The sequence below is a fragment of the Callithrix jacchus genome, chromosome 17, assembly GCF_049354715.1.
Source record: "Callithrix jacchus isolate 240 chromosome 17, calJac240_pri, whole genome shotgun sequence".
Classification (NCBI taxonomy): domain Eukaryota; kingdom Metazoa; phylum Chordata; class Mammalia; order Primates; family Cebidae; genus Callithrix; species Callithrix jacchus.
The window spans coordinates 24,291,061-24,309,940 of record NC_133518.1 but is presented as its reverse complement, the minus strand read 5'-3'; the positions used below and the strand labels follow the sequence as shown (position 1 = coordinate 24,309,940).

Genomic DNA, 18,880 nt, shown 5'->3' with positions numbered 1-18,880 from the left:
AATTTTTAAATCAGAGCTATTTCAAGGTGAGGACAATGATGTGCAGCTTATTTTTGTACACCTCAAATTTAACACAGTGCCCCATATATGAAGGCACATAATAAATGCAAGCTAAACAAAATTAATTAAACATTTTTATCTCCACTGATTTTGCTCTAGCTTGGCCATCCATCTGTATCAGTGTTTGGCACATGTTTTCTGTAAAGAGCCATGTAGTAACTATCTTAGGCTTTGCCTACCATCCATTCCCTGTCTCAGCTGCCCAACTCTACCATTATAGTGCAAAAGCAGCCATAGGCAATATGTAAACAAATGGACAGAGCTATGTTCCAGCAAAACTTTATAAAGATGGATGTCTGGGCTTCAGTTTGCCACCCTGGATTTAGACCAAGGTTCATAAAGAGGTCTCATCTCATGTGCTAACTTTGATTGGTGGCTGCCCTAGAATACTGTATTGAGAAGGATTCTTAGGGTCAATCTAGGCTCAGTGGTAAATAATTTATTAGTTAATGTCTGCCATAGGCATTGTTTTGATCTTTCCTATAATTTATTTTGAGGACACTGTGACCTGTGCAGATAGTTGCCTTTATTTCTTTGCATTGGACACCAAGAAACTCAGAATTACTTTTTAATCATCTGTAACAAACAGAGTTGACCCTTGAACAACCTGGATTTGAACTGCACAGATCCACTTATAAGCAGGTTTTCTTCTGACTCTCTCACTTCTGAGATAGCAAGACGAACTCCTCCTTTTTCTTCTCCTCAGCCTTTTCAATATGAAGATAACAAGGATGAGACCTTTACGATGATCCACTTCCACTTAATAAATAGTAAATATATTTTCCTTATAAGTTTCTTAACATTTTCTTTTCTCTAGCTTACTTTGTTGTAAGAATACAATGGATAATACATATGACATATAAAATATGTATTAATCAACTATGTTATTGGTAAGGCTTTCATTCAATAGGCTATTAGTAGTTACATTTTGGGGGAGTCAAAAGTTATTTGTGGGTTTTCAACTGTGTTGGGGTTGGTACCCCTAACCCCTGTTGTTTAAGGGTCAACTGTAAAAGGAATTATAAAGCACATATTTGCATCCAACTTTATCCCTAGCTTCATCTCAGTTTTACCATTGTACTTTTCTTAGCCCAGAGTTCCTTAAACTTGACTACATAAAACACTGATGAAACCATAGACTTTACCAAAGAGCAGTGGCTTACTGGGGGTTTGCAAGGACACATCTGCAAAACATTAATAATCATACCTATCTTGCAGCATTGGTGAAAATTAAATGAAGTAATTAATATAAAATGCCAAGCATAGTACCTAGCACATAGTAAGTACTGCATACATGGTAGCTGTTAAGTGTATGCCTTCAGAGAGCTGAGCCAACCCACCTAGAAAGGTAAAACACATTACTTCTGATTTCTCTGGCCCTCCTCCCAGGTAGGTGGAAAAAAACCCTGAAGATGTAAAAACTCTCTCTGGATTACCCAGATTTCGTCTTGTGGAACTGAGTCTTCCCTGTGGGAAATAATAGGCCACCTTATAACGTTTGAGTCTTTTTTTTTTTTTACTCCTCTGTTTGTGGGCAACTTTCTGTGTGGAACAGGACCACGTATCCACACAGGAAAATAACAAGGTGGGATTTGGGTGGCGAGATCATTGGGCTTCCTTCCTTTCCCTTTGAAGGTGACACTTTCTTGTCATACTGGGCAATAGCCATACAATTCTTAAAAGTTCATTTTAGTTTTATTCCACTGAGTTTTGGGGGCAAGAATTTTACTACTTAGATGAATGATTTGAAGTTATTTGATGGTTATCAATTGATGCCATTTTAGCCCACAATTCCTTTCATAAACTACTATCTTTTCTGACTTAAAAAATGAGTGGTATATGACACCCAGATATGCTACAACTCTACATGCTGTCACAAAGAATCAAAATGGTGTACATTCTACACTTGAAAGAAATGTAAAAGGAGAGTCGCGAACACTAAAGGAAAGCAACAGCATGAGTAAGAAAGAGAAAGAATGAAAAATATACAAAGCGGTAACTGGCAAGTCAGGAGCTCACTAGGCCTAACTTTATTCTTAATTTGGATTCTTCATCATAAACCCATTGTAATGATAAGAAATTCAGAAACTAATTTTTCCCCCACAACAAACAGAAAGTTAGTATTGGCTTTAGTTGGGCAAATGTAGTGATATTTCTCCCTTCCTTATGTTCTTCAGCAGTTCCAATGGCCAGTATCTAATACCTCAGAGCAATTTTGAAGTCTTTTCTCCTGTAAAATTACAACTTCTATTCACCCCATGGCTCCAATTGATCCACATTTTTGAAAATTCATATCAATAAAATATACTGTCTTTCCTGTCTCTGTTAGCTTCTTCTTGCTCCTTATTCCTCTTTCTGTGAACCTCGTAATTATTTTTTAGATCTTGGCTTAACATCAGTCTCAGGAAAGCCTCTTCCCTCCATTCCTCCTTCACCCCAACCAGGCTATTTAGGTTCTTTGTTGTATCTCCTGAAAGAATCTTGTTCATTTCTGTCTCCCCACTAGACCATAAGCATGTGAGAGCAGGAACATGTCTGCTTCTCCCTACCATTTAACTCTAGCACCTGTCGCAGTGTGCAGCACAGTCGACATCCGATAAATATTAGTTAAAAGGATATACTTCTAGTGCATAACTCTGTGACTGCCCATCCAGCTATTGTCTTGTGGAGTTGAAGTTGGAAAAAGATGAATTTTTCTCTATAAGGTTCATGAACTATATACCCATCCAAATTTTTAAATATGTCATTTTATATTTACACAAGCAGGTGCAGTCACTGCTGAAACTATAGCTTTTCCAAACAATTAGGTATCTCATTTTCCTCTTGCTAAAATAAGAGATCCTTTCAAACCTTGTTTGCAAAGTTACACAACACTGCCGGTGATGCTGAGTTCCTTTCCCTTCTGCTGTATTTTGCTTCAGCTTTCCAGGATTCAAAATTCTACTTGCAGTCCTTGGCAGGGGGGTCAGGTCAGTCTTCTTACAATGCCTGGGGATGGTCATGAGGAAATCATTGTGTTTTCACAATGCTTTGCCACAGGTCATTTTGTGGCCTATTTCACACAGTTTGCTGAGATCTTCCTGATTGCCCACAAGCTGGTAGGAAAGGATTCCAGGTGCTCTCTTGCATTAGAAGTACACAAGGTCAGTTAGTTTGCTTCAGGAAAGGGCTCAGCCTTTTTGAGACTGAGCAGATTAGCAATTTTATATGATTAAAAAAAGCTTGTGGCACTGAGGGTTGAAAGGCCGTGTCATTGCATATAGTCAAGGTTTTCCCATGAATTAAAAATGTTTAAGTGCCAAACTCTGTCTTGGGAAATGCAGAAGGACTATTCTTGTGGAAGGTCTTGTACAACCCTAGATGTATATCAGAATTTGTTATAAGGCTTTGTGAAAATAACACATGCCTAGACCTTAGAAAATCAGAATCTCCAGTGGGTAGAATCTGGTGTTTTTCACTTGTTAGTGAGCCTGTTAAAATACAGCAAAAGTTTAAAAAGCAGATTCCAGAGTCCTACCCTAAGAAAAAGCTGATTTACTAGCTGGGCGTGGTGGCACATACCTGGAATCCCAGCTACTTGGGAGGCTGTGGCAGGAGAATGGCTTGAACCCGGGAGGTGGAGGTTGCAGTGAGCTGAGACTGTGCCATTGCACTCCAGAACTGGGCAACAAGGGAGAAACTCCATCTCAAAAAAAAAAAAAAAAAAAAAAAAGAAAGAAAAAAGAAAGAAAGAAAAGAAAAGAGTTAATTTACTAAATGTGGAGCAGTCTCCGTGAATGTGCATTTTTAAAGAAGGCAATCCCCTTTTTCCACCCGAGGTGACTTAGAAGCAGTTGGTTGGAATACTAGCCCTGAAGAAACACTGATGAAGCCCAGTGACCTAATTTTGTAGAGAAAACTGAAGCCCTGCCCTAGTGCCTTTCCCTTGCATGGAGCTAAGAAGGCTTTACTGTGACCCTGTTTTTGAACTTTATACCTAGATTCCTAAAATGAGACATTAGATCCTGTGTGTGTATTTCTGGGGAGAAGATCTGTTGCTCTCAGAGATTTTTTAGTTGGGTTGAAAATAATACAAAAATATTAGAAAACACGTTTTCATCATGAGATGATGTCCAAACCAGCAGTCCTTGCAAGTGGGTTCTTATGGTATAAAATAAGGTGTGATGCTCACTCGGCAAGTATAAAATAGTATGACATTTATATGCTTTACGGCAGAAGGGGGCAGATGTCAGAGTGATGGGAAGAAACATGGGAGGCACAGTCGCTTTTATCTTTCTTTGTGGTCGTGTAGAGTCATCACTCATAGGATATTAAATTTGGTTTTAAAGCACTCATTCCCTACCCTTTTTTGCCATTATGCTGACTTTGGTCTAAGTGTCAGGGAAACCCACATATGTGAAAAAGCTTCTGTCCTACCTGCTAGTTGCTCATAAATTAGTGGGAGGACAAAAGGTGACTAGATAGAGACACTTTGAAGTAGTTGAGAGCTGTAACAGAGATCTGAACGGAGGACATTGTGGTGACAAGTGAGAAAGCAGTTGCTTTAATTCTGAGACTACTTTTGCAACCAAAGTGATGACTCCTATTTGTACAGAAGTTTTAAAGCTATATGTATGCAGTAGATGCTACTGAATTTGTTCTTTATTTACCCATGTATGAGATACAACAAATTAAGTTTGCTTCATTAGGTTAATCTCAAACAAGCTTTGATGGCAGGTCTCGAAGCAGGAGCCAGAGACGGAGAAGAGTAACTTAAACTTTCAAGGAGCACCGATCTTTGTGTTTTCCCCGACACAAAGTTAAAATTCAGAGTGGACAACATTTGTCCTTCTTTACCTTCACTTTCATACTTTACACTGCATTCCCAGGAGTCTCCTTGGGTGCCTTATTGCTTGTCAGACTACCTCCTTGTAAGTAAAACTCTGACCAACTTGTTCACACTAAGACTAAGTACTTAGTGTACTACTCCTCCTTAAATATTTACCTTTTTGTAGGTAAAGAGCTGGTATTAACCAAGATTGAAGCTATAATGATAGAATTTCAGGCAACAAAAAAAGCCTGAAAGGAAAATGATTTGGGGGTGGGGATCCTTTTGGGGCTACTCACATTACACTAAATAAGGCAGTTACCAGCTCCCTGGACAAAAAGACCACCCTTCTCCATACCCCACCGGCACATACAGGGAGTCTTAATCTAATACTGGCTTTGAAGGCACTTCTTAAAGTCATGTCAGATTGGAGACATCAGCCCAACTGGCATTCGTCTGGAGCTTCCCCGCCACCCTGGCCACACCTGCCTTCTGGGGGTCTACCCTAAAGATCCTGACAGGTAGCTGCAGGGCAGAAGCCAGTTGAGGCCCAGTGGGAGTTCTCTGGAGCTACTCCTATGTAAATAGTGGTTGCCAGCCAAGAAATATTTTACCTCCTAAGCAGCTGCTCTGCTGTCATACCTTCAGAGTTCTTTTTGATTAATAACTCATGAGTGTTTTATAATTCACTTCTAACAGTCCCATTGGCTTCCTGGATTCCCAAGGGCATTTTCAGTTAGCATTCCGTATGGAACTTTCTGGAATACACTTGGATAGCACTGATGGAAGTTAATATTTCTCCAAGCTCTATAGCCCAAGATTCAGAAATGGAAGGGAATTTTATCAGTAAACATAATTTTCTCTGAAAGATGAAACATAGTTTTCTCTGTAAACAAATATTACTTTACATTTTTCCTCTATAGATCTCAAGTGTATAGAAAGGCAAACATCTTCTTTCTGTAGCTGCAAAAAAGACAGGAAATCACCCATCACAAAATTTAGCTAGATTGCTTTGACTGAGTGCTGCTTGTTTTCTCAAAAGAGCGATGAGAAAGTCGACGTTAGGCTGTTTTTATGTTGCCGTCCTCAGGGGAACATAGATGTGTATGTGTGCTTAAAAACAAAAGGATCATGAAACTAGTACAAAGTATTCCTACTGAATCCCTTAACCCATTCCTGGAATATGTGTAAAATTGAGGGGCAAAGAATGCATCATCACTGTGGCAGTAGGGAAGTAAGCTCAACTTTTTGTTAGAATGTAAGCGGATACATTTTTAATCTATTAGAGTATGAGGTTAGACTCTGATCAAAAGGAAAATGGGCCACATAGCTGAACAATGTTTGATAATTTGACAAAATTATATGTTACTCTAATTACAGGGTAAGGATCTAGAAAAGAGAGGCAAGCTAGTTTTTATGTACAAAAGCATCCATCTGTAATTAGGGAAGCCATCATACAGAAAGTGGGATTTGAATTTTCACACTCTGGCACGCTTGGTGTTACCACATGAATATAGTGTCAGATTGAATATGAAGTAGATGACTGATAAAGTTATTTGAGGTTTGTCATTAGAAATTCCAAAGGAATTGTCTGGGATAATCTATAACTTAGTAGTCCATCACCTTAATGTTTAAACTAAATGGGAACTTTAGTCTTCATCGTCAGTCGATTAGATGACTTCATAGTGTTATGCCCTCTGCGGTAGTCATTTTACCACATGACTAGCATTTGCACCTCTGCAGCTTTGGTTCTCCAGAGCAATCTTAAATCTCTGTAATAGGTGTAAGATTTCATTTTTATGCTTCTGGTTTAAGCCTGTGCCTTTTTCCTGATGCCATCTCTCCTGAAGGAATCAAATTTACCTTCTTGAGACGGAATTATGAATTCAGGAGTGCAAGATGGTCATCTCAAAGATACTTTTCTTATTTAAATAATCTCTCCAGGTTAGAAGTGCCAAAGACTAAAAATGGCAAGAAATGACAATTTTGGCAGGCATGAGAGAAGAATAACTCCCTTGCCTTATGTTCTCTTCCTGGTGGGCAAGGGCACTCACTTCGACTTTGTTTTAAAGTGCCTGGAGCCAAAGAGCAGCTGTCAGAAGTTAATGATATGTTACCATAAGAAAGATGGATTCCAAGGTGAAACTAAGTAAATTAATGTGTGGTCTGTGTGCTGGCTGCTGCCAGATCAGCAAACAGACATCCTTCTCTTCAAGGGCAGGGAAACCTTGCCTGCAATGAAATATTACTCCCTTCGTTCTTCTTTCTTCCGCTGGTGTGAATTTCAAAGGATTCCCATGATAATCTCTCTTTTATCTTGTGAATACCTTGTGGACATCCATGGGCGACCATTTCCCTAAATTCAGCCCTTTTCTACTCAGTACTTGGAGAATTGATTCTCATCTTACTTCCCTTGTATGTCTTCCTGAGTGCCAAAGTCTCCTCCCAGGAGAGGGACACTGATCAGATGCCCTTAAAGCCAGATTTAGCATCTTATTTTGTTATTTATTGGTGTTTTAAAATTTATCAGTGTTAAATTTACTGTTGACATGAGTGCAGAGATCAGCCCTTTTGCTTTTGTCTCCTTTTTTTCCAGCTGTAGAAGGCTGTGTCCATTCACAGTCAACACACATAATGAAGCAGAAGCCCTGTGTGTTTGTTAGACATATATGTGGTATAAATATAAACTGAAAGGCACTGCCATCAATTATTTGTCCCATTCAGTTTAATGGAGCTGGAGGATATCTCTCTCTTCAGATTATAATTATGTGTGTTTGTGGGTGTTAAATAAAATGGAGGGAGAGAGGTAACTTATAAAATTGTGAAATTTGAGGGGTATTAAAATCCTGAAATTCTTCATCTTGGCAAAGTACTCTCTAGACCATGCATGAGGCAAAAATCCCTTTTCTCCTTAAGATGCATGTCTCAGGTTTTGAAATCTTAAAATCTCAACTCTTGGTTTTTCAAAGTTACTTGGAAATTGAGTCTCTATATCAGGACCAACATTTACAACATACTTCATTACAAAGTTAATGATAAATCCATTTCTTGGTTTAAAAAAATATCTTCTAAATAAGAATTTATTGCATATAGAGGCACTTTATTTTTTATTATCAATACCTAAAATTTCATAAAATTGCTTACTGTTCACTAAGTATTGGAATTGGTAATAGAACATTTGTTGAAAAGTGAAGGAACAAAAAATAAAAACAACTATGACATATAAATTATTAAGTAAAAATTATTATATGATGAAGCATATTTGCATAGTTAAGGACATCAGAAGCCTATTTTTAAGTCCACTAAAGGTCAAAATGAGTAGTAACTTGACCTTGACACCTTTTTTTCCAGAGAAATGTACTAAAAGTGATTTGAAACATAAGTCTAATTTACTTGTGATCTTTTTTTAATGGTGGCTCTGTTCGAATTTAATTACATCCTTTAATAAACCTTTCTTGAAAAGAAGCTTTTGCCTCCCTGGAAACTTGCAAATAAGTTTAATACCTTTTCATCACAGAAGTTTTCTGTTTTTGTTTGTTCGTTTGGAGGGGTCATGGTGATGGTGGTGGATATTCCCTAAAATATGGAGAGATGAATAGTTTTCAGGCTTACTGTTAAATGTTCATCAGTAAATTTAATATGTTGTGTAACTTTGCTCAGTTTTCCCATTGGTTTTTAATAGCTTTGCCTTCAGCTTTAGCTTCCAGTTATGTGACATTGAAGACATGTTTTAGCTTCCAGTTATGTGACATTGAAGACATGTTTTTCTTTCCCATCATGTGCTCTTTTGTTCTCTTCTCCTGGGTTTCATCCTAGCCTGGGGTTGCTTTACCTTGTAAAGTAACCACAGTAGGCATTGCCATCTTTGTAAAAAAATTAATATTTTTTTCTAGTTCAAAAGTGATTTGTGTTTCCTGCTCCAATACTCAATCCATAACCAAGGATAAGTTTCTTAACCTCTTTGAGTCTGCTTCTTCATCTGTAAAAGCCTATTAAGGATTAAATATGCTAACATATTTAAAGCATTCAGCACAGTGCTGGCATATAGAAATATTATTTTATAAAATTTGGAAAACTGTACAGAAAAAATAAAAATCACCCAGATTTTTATTACTCTGAGATAACTAATGATATACATTAATTTAATTCACTCGATTTTTCCCCTCATATACGTAAAGTATACAGACAACTTTGTAATCTCCTTTTTTTTGAAAGGGTCTCACTCTGTCAGTCAGGCTAGAGTACAATGGCTCAGTCTCAGCACACTGCAACCTCTGCCTCCTGAGGCTCAAGCAGTCCTCCCAACTCAGCCTTCTGAGTAGCTGGGACCGCAGGTGTGTGCCACCATGCCTGGCTGTTTTTTTGCATTTTTAGTAGAGACAGGGTCTCGCCATGTTGCCCAGTCTGGTCTTGATATCCTGAGCTCAAATGATCTGCCCACCTCAGCCTCCTAAAATGCTAGGATTACAGGGGTGACCCACTATATCCGGCCTTAATCTGCTTTTTATTGTGAATATTTTCCTGCATAATTTATTACTCTTTTGTAACACAATTTTTAATTGCTTATTCTGTTGATAGTTTCTTTTGCTGTGTGGAAACGCTGTAGTTTAATCAAGTCCCATTTGTCTACTTTTTATTTTGTTGCTTTTGCTTTGAGAATCTTCTTAATTCTTTGCCAAGGCCAATGTCTAGAAGAATATTTCCTAGGTTTTCACTTTTAAATTATTTTTTAATTGGTCTTTAAATTCTACCAGAATTATTTCCTGATTATTTTTCCATGTTCCCCTCCCATGTTAATTACCCTTCCTAAAGGCTGTTTAACACCTAACATAATTCATGCATTAAATAAATATAGTAATTTATCTCAAGATTCATGCCTATTTTTGCATGCTTTGTAAAATGTATTTTTCTAGTATTTCATGTGTGTTTTGTTTGCGTATTAAAATTGCAGGTTCCTTTATGGTAAAGGCTTGTTTTCCCAACAGTTCAAGCCTAATGTGCTTTACTCAGCAGACAGTCAATAAATTAGAATTGGCCAGCTAACAAGTTTCCTTTTTAAGATGAGTTGTGAAGCATTTAGCAGCTCTTGAAATGTACTTTTGCACCATCCCACCCGAATTCTTTAATATGTATTATTTTTTTTTTTTTTTTTTTTTTTGAGACGGAGTTTCGCTCTTGTTACCCAGGCTGGAGTGCAATGGCATGATCTCGGCTCACCGCAACCTCTGCCTCCTGGGTTCAAGCAATTCTCCTGCCTCAGCCTCCTGAGTAGCTGGAATTACAGGCGTGTGCCACCATGCCCAGTTAATTTTTGTATTTTTAGTAGAGATGGGGTTTCACCATGTTGACCAGGATGGTCTCGATCTCTTGACCTCGTGATCCACCTGCCTCGGCCTCCCAAAGTGCTGGGATTACAGGTGTGAACTACCGCACCCGGCCCTATATGTATTATTTCTTAAACAATATCCCATATAATAGTAAATAGTTTTTTAGCCTAATGACCAATATCAGCATTCTACCTACTACATTTCCAGAATTTAGGTTCTTAATCATTCTGCTTTTTTCATTTATCCTTCTTACCCACTGAGTTCTTTTTATGGAGTCTACTGTAACCCTTTAATGTCTTCCAGACTAAAGTTGGAATGGGTAATATAAATATTACCCATTTATAAATATAAATATAAATTCTGTAAGAAGGCACACTTGTCATCTTTTATGTCCTGCCTTATAAGCTTTTAGCTCATCTTTTTACTTTAGCTGTTGCTGAAGCCACCATCTTTTCAGGTCTAACTGGAGGGAACTTGTGAACTTTGTTGCACTTTCTTCCCTGAGGCTTTTCTTCCACCATTTAGGATAAGTTTGGCTAAGCATAAAGCTGAAAGTCCAGGAGTAAGTAACATCCTATAATGCAACCTTTAACTCAGATGTACAGCTCTGATGTACATTATACATGATTCCTCAAAGGGTACCTAGAGAAGAATCAAGCCCATTGCCAAATGCAGAAATAAAGGCAAGAATGGAGAAGATCAAATGGTTATGGAGAAGAAGGCATTAAATAAAGCTTCATACAGCTTTAAATGTGAAGCACATAATTTGCCATTTTGGCATGTGAATGATGATTGGGTTTGAGCTGTTCAATTTTCTAAAATAATGGCATGAAAGAAAATTAAAGACCAAGAGTAGTTATATTTGCCAGTAGAAAACCAGACTCTTTATCTGAAATTGTGAAAGGAAGATCTGTATGCAAGCAAAGAATTAGGAACTGTCAGAAAGCTTTTTCCCAAGCTATCTGAAAGTGCTTGATATTTGTATGCTGTCAAAGTATTGAGTTTCTATGGTACATAGAACCAGAGCATTGAACCAGATGTGGGGGGACACAATAATGTGTAAGATACAGTCCTTATTTCCACCATATGGAGGCGCTTAAGTACCTATACCGGTACAAACATAAATAATCAGAAAGGTGTTGGATGCTGTTAGATGTTCAACTTAGGTGAGGCAATACTAATAGTATATGCATGACATTTGAGCCAAACCTTGAAGAATATGAAGGATTGGCTAAAACCAATTGTTCATCTTATTTTGCTCAATGTTATGGAGATTCAGAATGATAAGGGCATAAATTGCATGGAAAGGTATAAAGTACTGCACAAATGCAAGCTATTGACAGTGGTAACAATAATGTTATTATTTTTGAAATGGTTAGGTTATAAGAATATGAAATTTAGGATTTAAACTTCTAGTAGCATTTAACATTGAATCATGATCAATTCTTCATTTATCATTTAATAATGATCAATTTGTTTATTATTTATTCATTTATTATTGAATAGATAAGTAATTCCAGAGTTTCATTTTGTTTTTCACTTCATTTTTAGAATCCCAATGAAGTTTTAAATCTAAATTTCTCTTTATATTATCTATTACTCTGGAGTAATTGCAATCTCAGTTGATAATGTGTTTTTATCATAAGCTTATATTTGAACATAAGGTTTGACTCCCATTTGGGTATATTTGGAGCATCACCTCAGTGTAGAGATGATTTCTTGAAATATCTCGACAGAATCTAATGTCTTGATTAGAGTTGTTTCCTTCTGTTCCTCTTAAGAATCTTTCTCAATAGCAAGAAGTCTATCCATGACATTATGCTGTTTTAGAAATGAAATGGCAAAATATAACTCCAGTTTAGTCAAAGCTATAGGCCCCGTACAAAGACCTATATTATGATTGTAATTAGAAAAGCAAATTTCATTTCAAACAAAATCAGTGGCCCCAGTTGAAGGAAGATAAGCGGTGTGCTTTCTTTTTAGTTTTATTTTAAGTTGAGGGGTTCAAGTGCAGATTTGTTACATAGGTAAACTTGTGTCATGGGCATTTGTTATACAGATTATTTCATCACCCAGGTATTAAGCCTAATACCCCTGAGTTGTTTTTCTTGATCCTTTCCTCCTCCCACCCTCCATCCTCCAAAGGCCCCAGTGTGTGTTGTTCCCCTCTGTGTGTCCATGTGTTCTTATCATTTAGCTCCCACTTGTAAGTGAGAACATGCGGTATTTGGTTATCTGTTCCTGTGTTACTTTGCCAAACATAATGGCCTCCGGCTCCATCCATGTCCCTGCAAAGGACATGATCTCATTCTTTTTTATGACTGCATAGTATTCCATGGTGTATATGTACTACATTTTCTTTGTATAGTTTTTCATTGATGGGCGTTGGGTTGATACCATGTCTTTGCTATTGTGAATAGCATTGCAATGAGCATATGCGAGCATGTTTCTTTATAATAGAATGATTTATATTCCTTTGGGTATATATCCAGTAATGGGATTGCTGAGTCAAATGGTGTTTGTGTCTATAGGTCTTTGAGGAATCACCACACTGTCTTCCACAATGGCGTAAAGTTAATTTACACTCCCACCAGCAGTGTAAAAGTGTTCCTTTTCCTCCACAACCTTGCTAGCATCTGTTATCATTTGACTTTTTAATAATAGCCGTTCTGACTGATGTTGGATGATATCTCATCTTGTTTTGATTTGCATTTCTCTAATGATCATTGATGTTGAGCCATTTTTCATATGATTGTTGGCCACATGTATGTGTTCTTTTTAAAAGTATCTGTTCATGTCCTTTGCCCACTTTTTTATGGAGTTGTCTTTTTCTTGTAAATTTGTGTAAGTTCCTTATAGATGTTGAATATTAGACCTTTGTCGGGTGCAGAATTTTCAAAAATATTCTCCCATTCTGTAGGTTGTCTGTTTACTCTGATGATAGTTTCTTTTGTTGTACAGAAGCTCTTTAGGTTAATTAGATCCCATCTGTCAAGTTTTGCTTTTGTTGCAATTGCTTTTTGTGTCTTCATCATGAAATCTTTGCCCATGCCTATGTCTTGAATGGTATTGCCTAGGTCATCTTCCAGGGTTTTTATAGTTTTGAGTTTTACATTAAAGAATTTAATCCATCTTGAGTTAATTTTTATATATTGTGTAAGGAAGGGGTCCAGTTTCAATTGTCTACTTATGGCTAGCCCGGAATCCAATGGTGTGCTTTCAATAATAGAATACATCAATGTTTGTAAAAAGTGAATTATGGAACTGTTTCCTCTACCTCATGGGTATTTCAAGGAAAAAAATTAATGACAGGTATTAATAGTAGTGTGAGTTTTAAAACAGTTTTTGTGCAGTGTGTCTATTTTCCAGTGTCAGGGAAAATGTTATGAAGTTCTAGAATTAAATATGTTGCACAAATGTGCTGAGTCCATTTACATTTTATGGAATAATTTCATTTGTTCTGCACTAGATGGCTGGCAGAGAAATTGAACAATGTTTGGTGATGTTAAGGTTGTAATTTTATCAGCAACAGAATTAGGAAACATAAATATAAATCTGGAAATAAAATATGTTGTATGCTATCTTTGGCTACTCTAGAGGCTAGAATATACTTCATCACCACTTGCCAGTGGACTTTTCCTTGGAAGTCAGTTGTCATTCTGGCAAGTTTCTTTTCATCCTAAATTGTGTTAACATTTAAAGGGGAAATATGAAGGTCATAAAGAAATATATTTTAATGTAACTACCTAAAGGAAAAGAAGTTATTACATGAAAAAGACACATGCACATGCATGTTTATAGCAGTACAATTCACAATTGCAAAAATATGGAACCAACCTAAATGCCCACCAACCAACAAGTGGATAAAAAAAATGTGATATATATTCATCATGGTATGCTACTCAGCCATAAAACAGAATAAATAATGGCATTTGCAGCAACTTAGATGAAGCTGGAGATCGTTATTCTATGTGAAGTAATTCAGGAATGGAAAACTAAATATCATAAATTCTCACTTATAAGTGGGAGCTGAGCTATGAGGATGCAAAGGCTTAAAAATGATATGATGGACTTTGGGGACTTAAGGGGGAGGGTGACGGGGAAATTAGGGATAAAAGACTACATATTGGGTACAGTGTACTCTGCTTGAGTGATGGGTGCACCAAAATCTCAGAAATCATCACTAAATAACTTAGTCATGTAACCAAAACCACCTGTTCCTTAAAAACTATTGCAATAAAATTTTTGCAAAACAAATATATTTTAAAGACAATTTTAAAAATTACAATAATAAGAACATGGAAACAATACAAAAATGTGGAACGTATAAAGTGTTGGCTGGGCGCAGTAGCTCATGCCTGTAATCACAGCGCTTTGGAAGGCCAAGGCAGGTGGATCATCCGAGGTCAGGAGTTCAAGACCAGCCTGGCCAACATGGTGAAAGCCAATGTTATATCTCTACTAATAATACAAAAGAAATTAGCTGGGCGTGGTAGCAGGCACCTGTAGTCCTTGCTACTCAGGAGGCTGAGGCAGGAGAATCGCTTGAACTTGGGTGATGGAAGTTGCAGTGAGCCAAGATCGTGCCATTGCACTCCAGCCTGAATAACAAGAGCAAAACTCCATCTCTAAATAAATAAATAAAATATCTTCCACAATTGGAATATATTCTTCCATATCTTCTCCTATGCCTTTATGTTATTACTAAATACAATATATACATATATGTGGGGATCACTCCCGTGTGAGGCTCCTAGGAAATGGGCCTCACCATATGGTGAGCTTGAGCCTGGACACAGATCCCCAGTTGGGGGAGTTGAGCTGAGGGAAAGCAGGAACCGAGAGAGGGATTATGCTATTCAAAATAATTAACAGACATTACTTTATGGACATGAGGACTTGGGAGGCATTGTGTCCACTTTTGGTTCCTTATGGTTTATTGCTTCATTGTGTTCATTTTTGGATCCTTGCTACATTAGTTGTAAAATATTAACTTCAGTATTTACAATTGTTAAGTATTTACTGGGCATAACTTACTTACCTTGTGACTTAACTTCAGTATTTACAATTGTTAAGTATTTACTGGGCGTAACTTACTTACCTTGTGACTTCTAGATAATTGAAGATTGTTATCCGAGTTACTGGTTGTTCTGATAATATTGATACTCAGCATCACCTACTTCACCCTTGACCTTTTAAATCAGTATCTGTTCCTTTTCTAGTTCCCCAGAATTGTTTTCTGTTTCTTTTGTTATTTAAGAAATGCTTTGATCTGATGTAAACAACATTAAGTAGAAAAGTATATAATGGAACCTACTGCACAAATAAAATTGCTGCTTGGGCATAGCCTAATCAGTCCTCCAGACCCTGCTCTTTTCTTTCTCCTTTTTTTCCACGCACGCTCTGTTCCAGGTTTGGGACCCTTTTGCTGGACGAGATTCCCGGGCTCGCGTTCAGTTCACAATACATCTATGTATGCTGTAGGATACACTGTCTCTGATATTCTGTGACTTTGATTCCTAACCTCAACAATGTATCATCTCATCAGTACAGATAGTCCTATCTCATTTTTTTCCCCAAAGGCTATAGAGCATAGTACTTTATAAATGAAAAAGCAGAACCTCTGTTGATTAGCATGTATCATATATATATATTTATATATATATCAGTGTGTGTGTTTAATGCATACTTATTTTAAATTATATGATTATTAGCTGTACAGAATTTTAAAAATTGATACATTGTAACTTTACATATTTATGGGGTAAGGTTTGATGTTTCAATACATGTATATTTTGTATAATGTTCAAATCAAGGTAGTTAGCATGTCCCTTGCCTCGTGCATTTATAATTTATTTATGTTGGGAACATTTAGAAACATTCTTCTAGCTATTTTGTAATAGATAACACCTTACTGATAACCATAGTCACCCTACTGCACAACAGAACACTATGGGTTTTTTTTTCCATGTAGACAGGTCTTTGCCTTATTCTAAGCAAAGATTGCCCCAGAGACCATCTTATTTTTTTTTCCCAGCAGTTTCTTTTTGAAGTTTTTTAGTGATTGTGAATTTAATTTCAAACAGTATGTGAAGGACTTCGCTGATTTATTTATTAACTTTAGACACTAAGTGAGTAAAGCAGGACTGTACTGCAAGGAGATGCTAAACTCTTGATATTCTCAAGAGAAAAGTTTTACAAATTTCAGAATTCCCCTGATTTATGCATGCCTCTCTGTCACTTAATTATGCTTATAAATTTCTGCTTACCTAGCACTGGGATTCTCAACTTGGAAAGAAAAGAGTATGCTACCACTGCAGCCTATCAGAAGAAAGTATCAGAATCTTTGGGAAAACCTTTTCAAAATACGCATATCTTCCTTCCTACCCCCAAGTGGAACATGCTTACCTGATTGAAAATCACTGTATGTAATTAGTTGTTACTAATTGGAATGTAACTAGTTGGGAGTGTGTTGTACAGATAGTGTAAAAGCAAACAGCAACAACAAACCTGTCAAAGTTAAGTATTTTATGTACATAAGCTTAAGGCATTTAAGTGGTGAAGAGGTTTTTTATTTTTCAGGTTAAGGGGCATTGTCTTAAATCTCATTTTCTGTTTATCCCATTATTTCATTATTGGCCCTAGGAGAGGACTCTCCTTTATGAAATTCGCTTTACAAGAGTTCTTGTGTAAGCATTAATGAGTAGAGACTAACAAAACAGAGTAGGGATGTGGATGCCAAAGCATGGATAGGCTCACTGCTGAGATGACTGTCTTCCGCGTTGTGGACAAGGGCAAGTCAAATTTGTATCCAGCAAAATCACTATCACGGGGCCTTCAGTTCACCATAGTAGTTGAAACTCTGAGCACTCACTCTGTGAATATCTAACCAAATCTATCTTCTTTTGTATCCTTAAACCAGGTAGAAAACTTTTAGAGGGTATGTGATTCTGTTTATTTGAAGAATACCTTACTGGGTCCAGTGGATACTAAAAATGATGATGACAAGGACATGCTTGTCTGGAGGGTTGGTTCCACAATACTTTGAGCCTTCTCTATAGCACCTGAGGGTAAGTCAAAAGTCTAAGAGGAGAAGTTCTAATGGAGTTCTTTCTCTGACTGTTTCATCTGCAGACTGCAGCTGAATATGTAAAATCTCGACTCCCAGAGGCCCTTAAACAACATCTTCAGGACTATGAAAAAGACAAAGAAAATAGTGTATTGTCTTACCAGACCATCCTTGAACAGCAGATTTTGTCAATTGACCGAGAAATGCTAGAAAAATTGACTGTATCCTATGATGAAGCAGGTATGTTTGTCCTTAAAACACACAATTTTTTTCTCCTTGCAAAAAATTTTATTATAAATGTTGGTTAAACTTGGGTCTTTTCTGAGGTCAAAGGTCAGGGGCAAACTGGATTCAGAGTTATGTAACGTGAACTAATAAATTCCTTCTCTGCAATTTTAGTATCAAGACAGAAGAGTCTTAAAAATGAATCTTAAATATCAAATACCTTTAAAATTTTGCTCTTTCTTATTGGGATTCTTTTGTGGTTTGTTTTTGGCCTTTTATTAACCGAGTACTCCTAAAGTGTTGTTCAACTTTGGATAGCAACTGAAAACTTTTATATCTGATAATCCAAGAAATGTTATTCAATGCAAGTACTTATGTTAATTTTAGATATTTTTTCTAAAGAGTTTTTTTTTCTCAAGCTGTTAAGCTAATCAATACTTTCTTTTCCTTTGCAACTCAGACAGTACCACATCAGAGACTTCATCTTACTGCCTGCCATAAGTTCTTCCCATCCAAGGGAGCTTATTAATGAAGTCATGGACACACCTCCTTATAACATTATTTTAATCTATTATGTAGTCTGTCAGCTAAAACCAAATTTTAATGAAATGAGAATAGTATTACTTGGAATTTTTAAAATCTTTAATAAAATTAAACTTAAGCAGCAGGAATACCCTATTAAAATTACTATACCTCTCCATCTCTCCCTCTCAAAAAAATTGAGGAAAAAGTACAGGAAAAAAGGTTTCTAATGGTCAAATGTTAATGTTATTAATTATTTTATTAATGCCAAAACTTCTGTTTTTATTTTTACAAGGATTTTTTTTAGCATGCATCTTATTCTCTTCATCAGAATCTGTGCATGCTTAATATTTGCTTACCATTTGATTTCAAATTAAAATAGCAAACAGAGGAGCAAATTAATATAAAAAAAAGTTATACTGCATTATACTTACCACTTAGACAAATTTCTAGTTACTAAGCTGCCTCCATGTATATTCCACCCTCTAACGCTTCACCTCCCTCTCAAGCAGGATCTGTATTTCCAGTTTTGTCCAGGACATGCCTGCTTTCTCTGATTCTTCTTTGCTTTCTTCATTTTCCAGACACATTGGCTTTCTTCTGCCTAGCACTTTTGTTACTTTCAGTATTCTTCTCATTGGAATTCCTATTCACCTCTTTTCTCATCCTTAATGGCATAAAGTAAGGTTTTGATCAGTCCCAATCAAAATAATATTTAAATATTCAGCGCATCTTATAGATCATAGAACTCATACTTAGTTGTAAAACTGGGATGCCAACTTCCTGATTACTAATCAAGCTATGCAGGTTCTCATTTGCCCAGTAAGCAATTGTTGAATCCATGGCAATATACTGGGTAGTTGGAGAAAA

General features: G+C 36.7%; 1 protein-coding gene across 3 annotated transcripts in view; it reads left to right on the top strand.

Annotated features, from left to right (window-relative positions):
- Positions 1–18,880, top strand: part of PPM1L (protein phosphatase, Mg2+/Mn2+ dependent 1L) — a 320,356-nt gene that overhangs the window by 209,196 nt on the left and 92,280 nt on the right. For all 3 annotated transcript variants that reach the window (XM_002759426.6, XM_078353931.1, XM_035278896.3), the window contains exon 2: positions 17,329–17,503. In XM_002759426.6, coding sequence (XP_002759472.1) covers positions 17,329–17,503 — 175 coding nt within the window. The remainder of the gene's footprint in view (positions 1–17,328; positions 17,504–18,880) is intronic.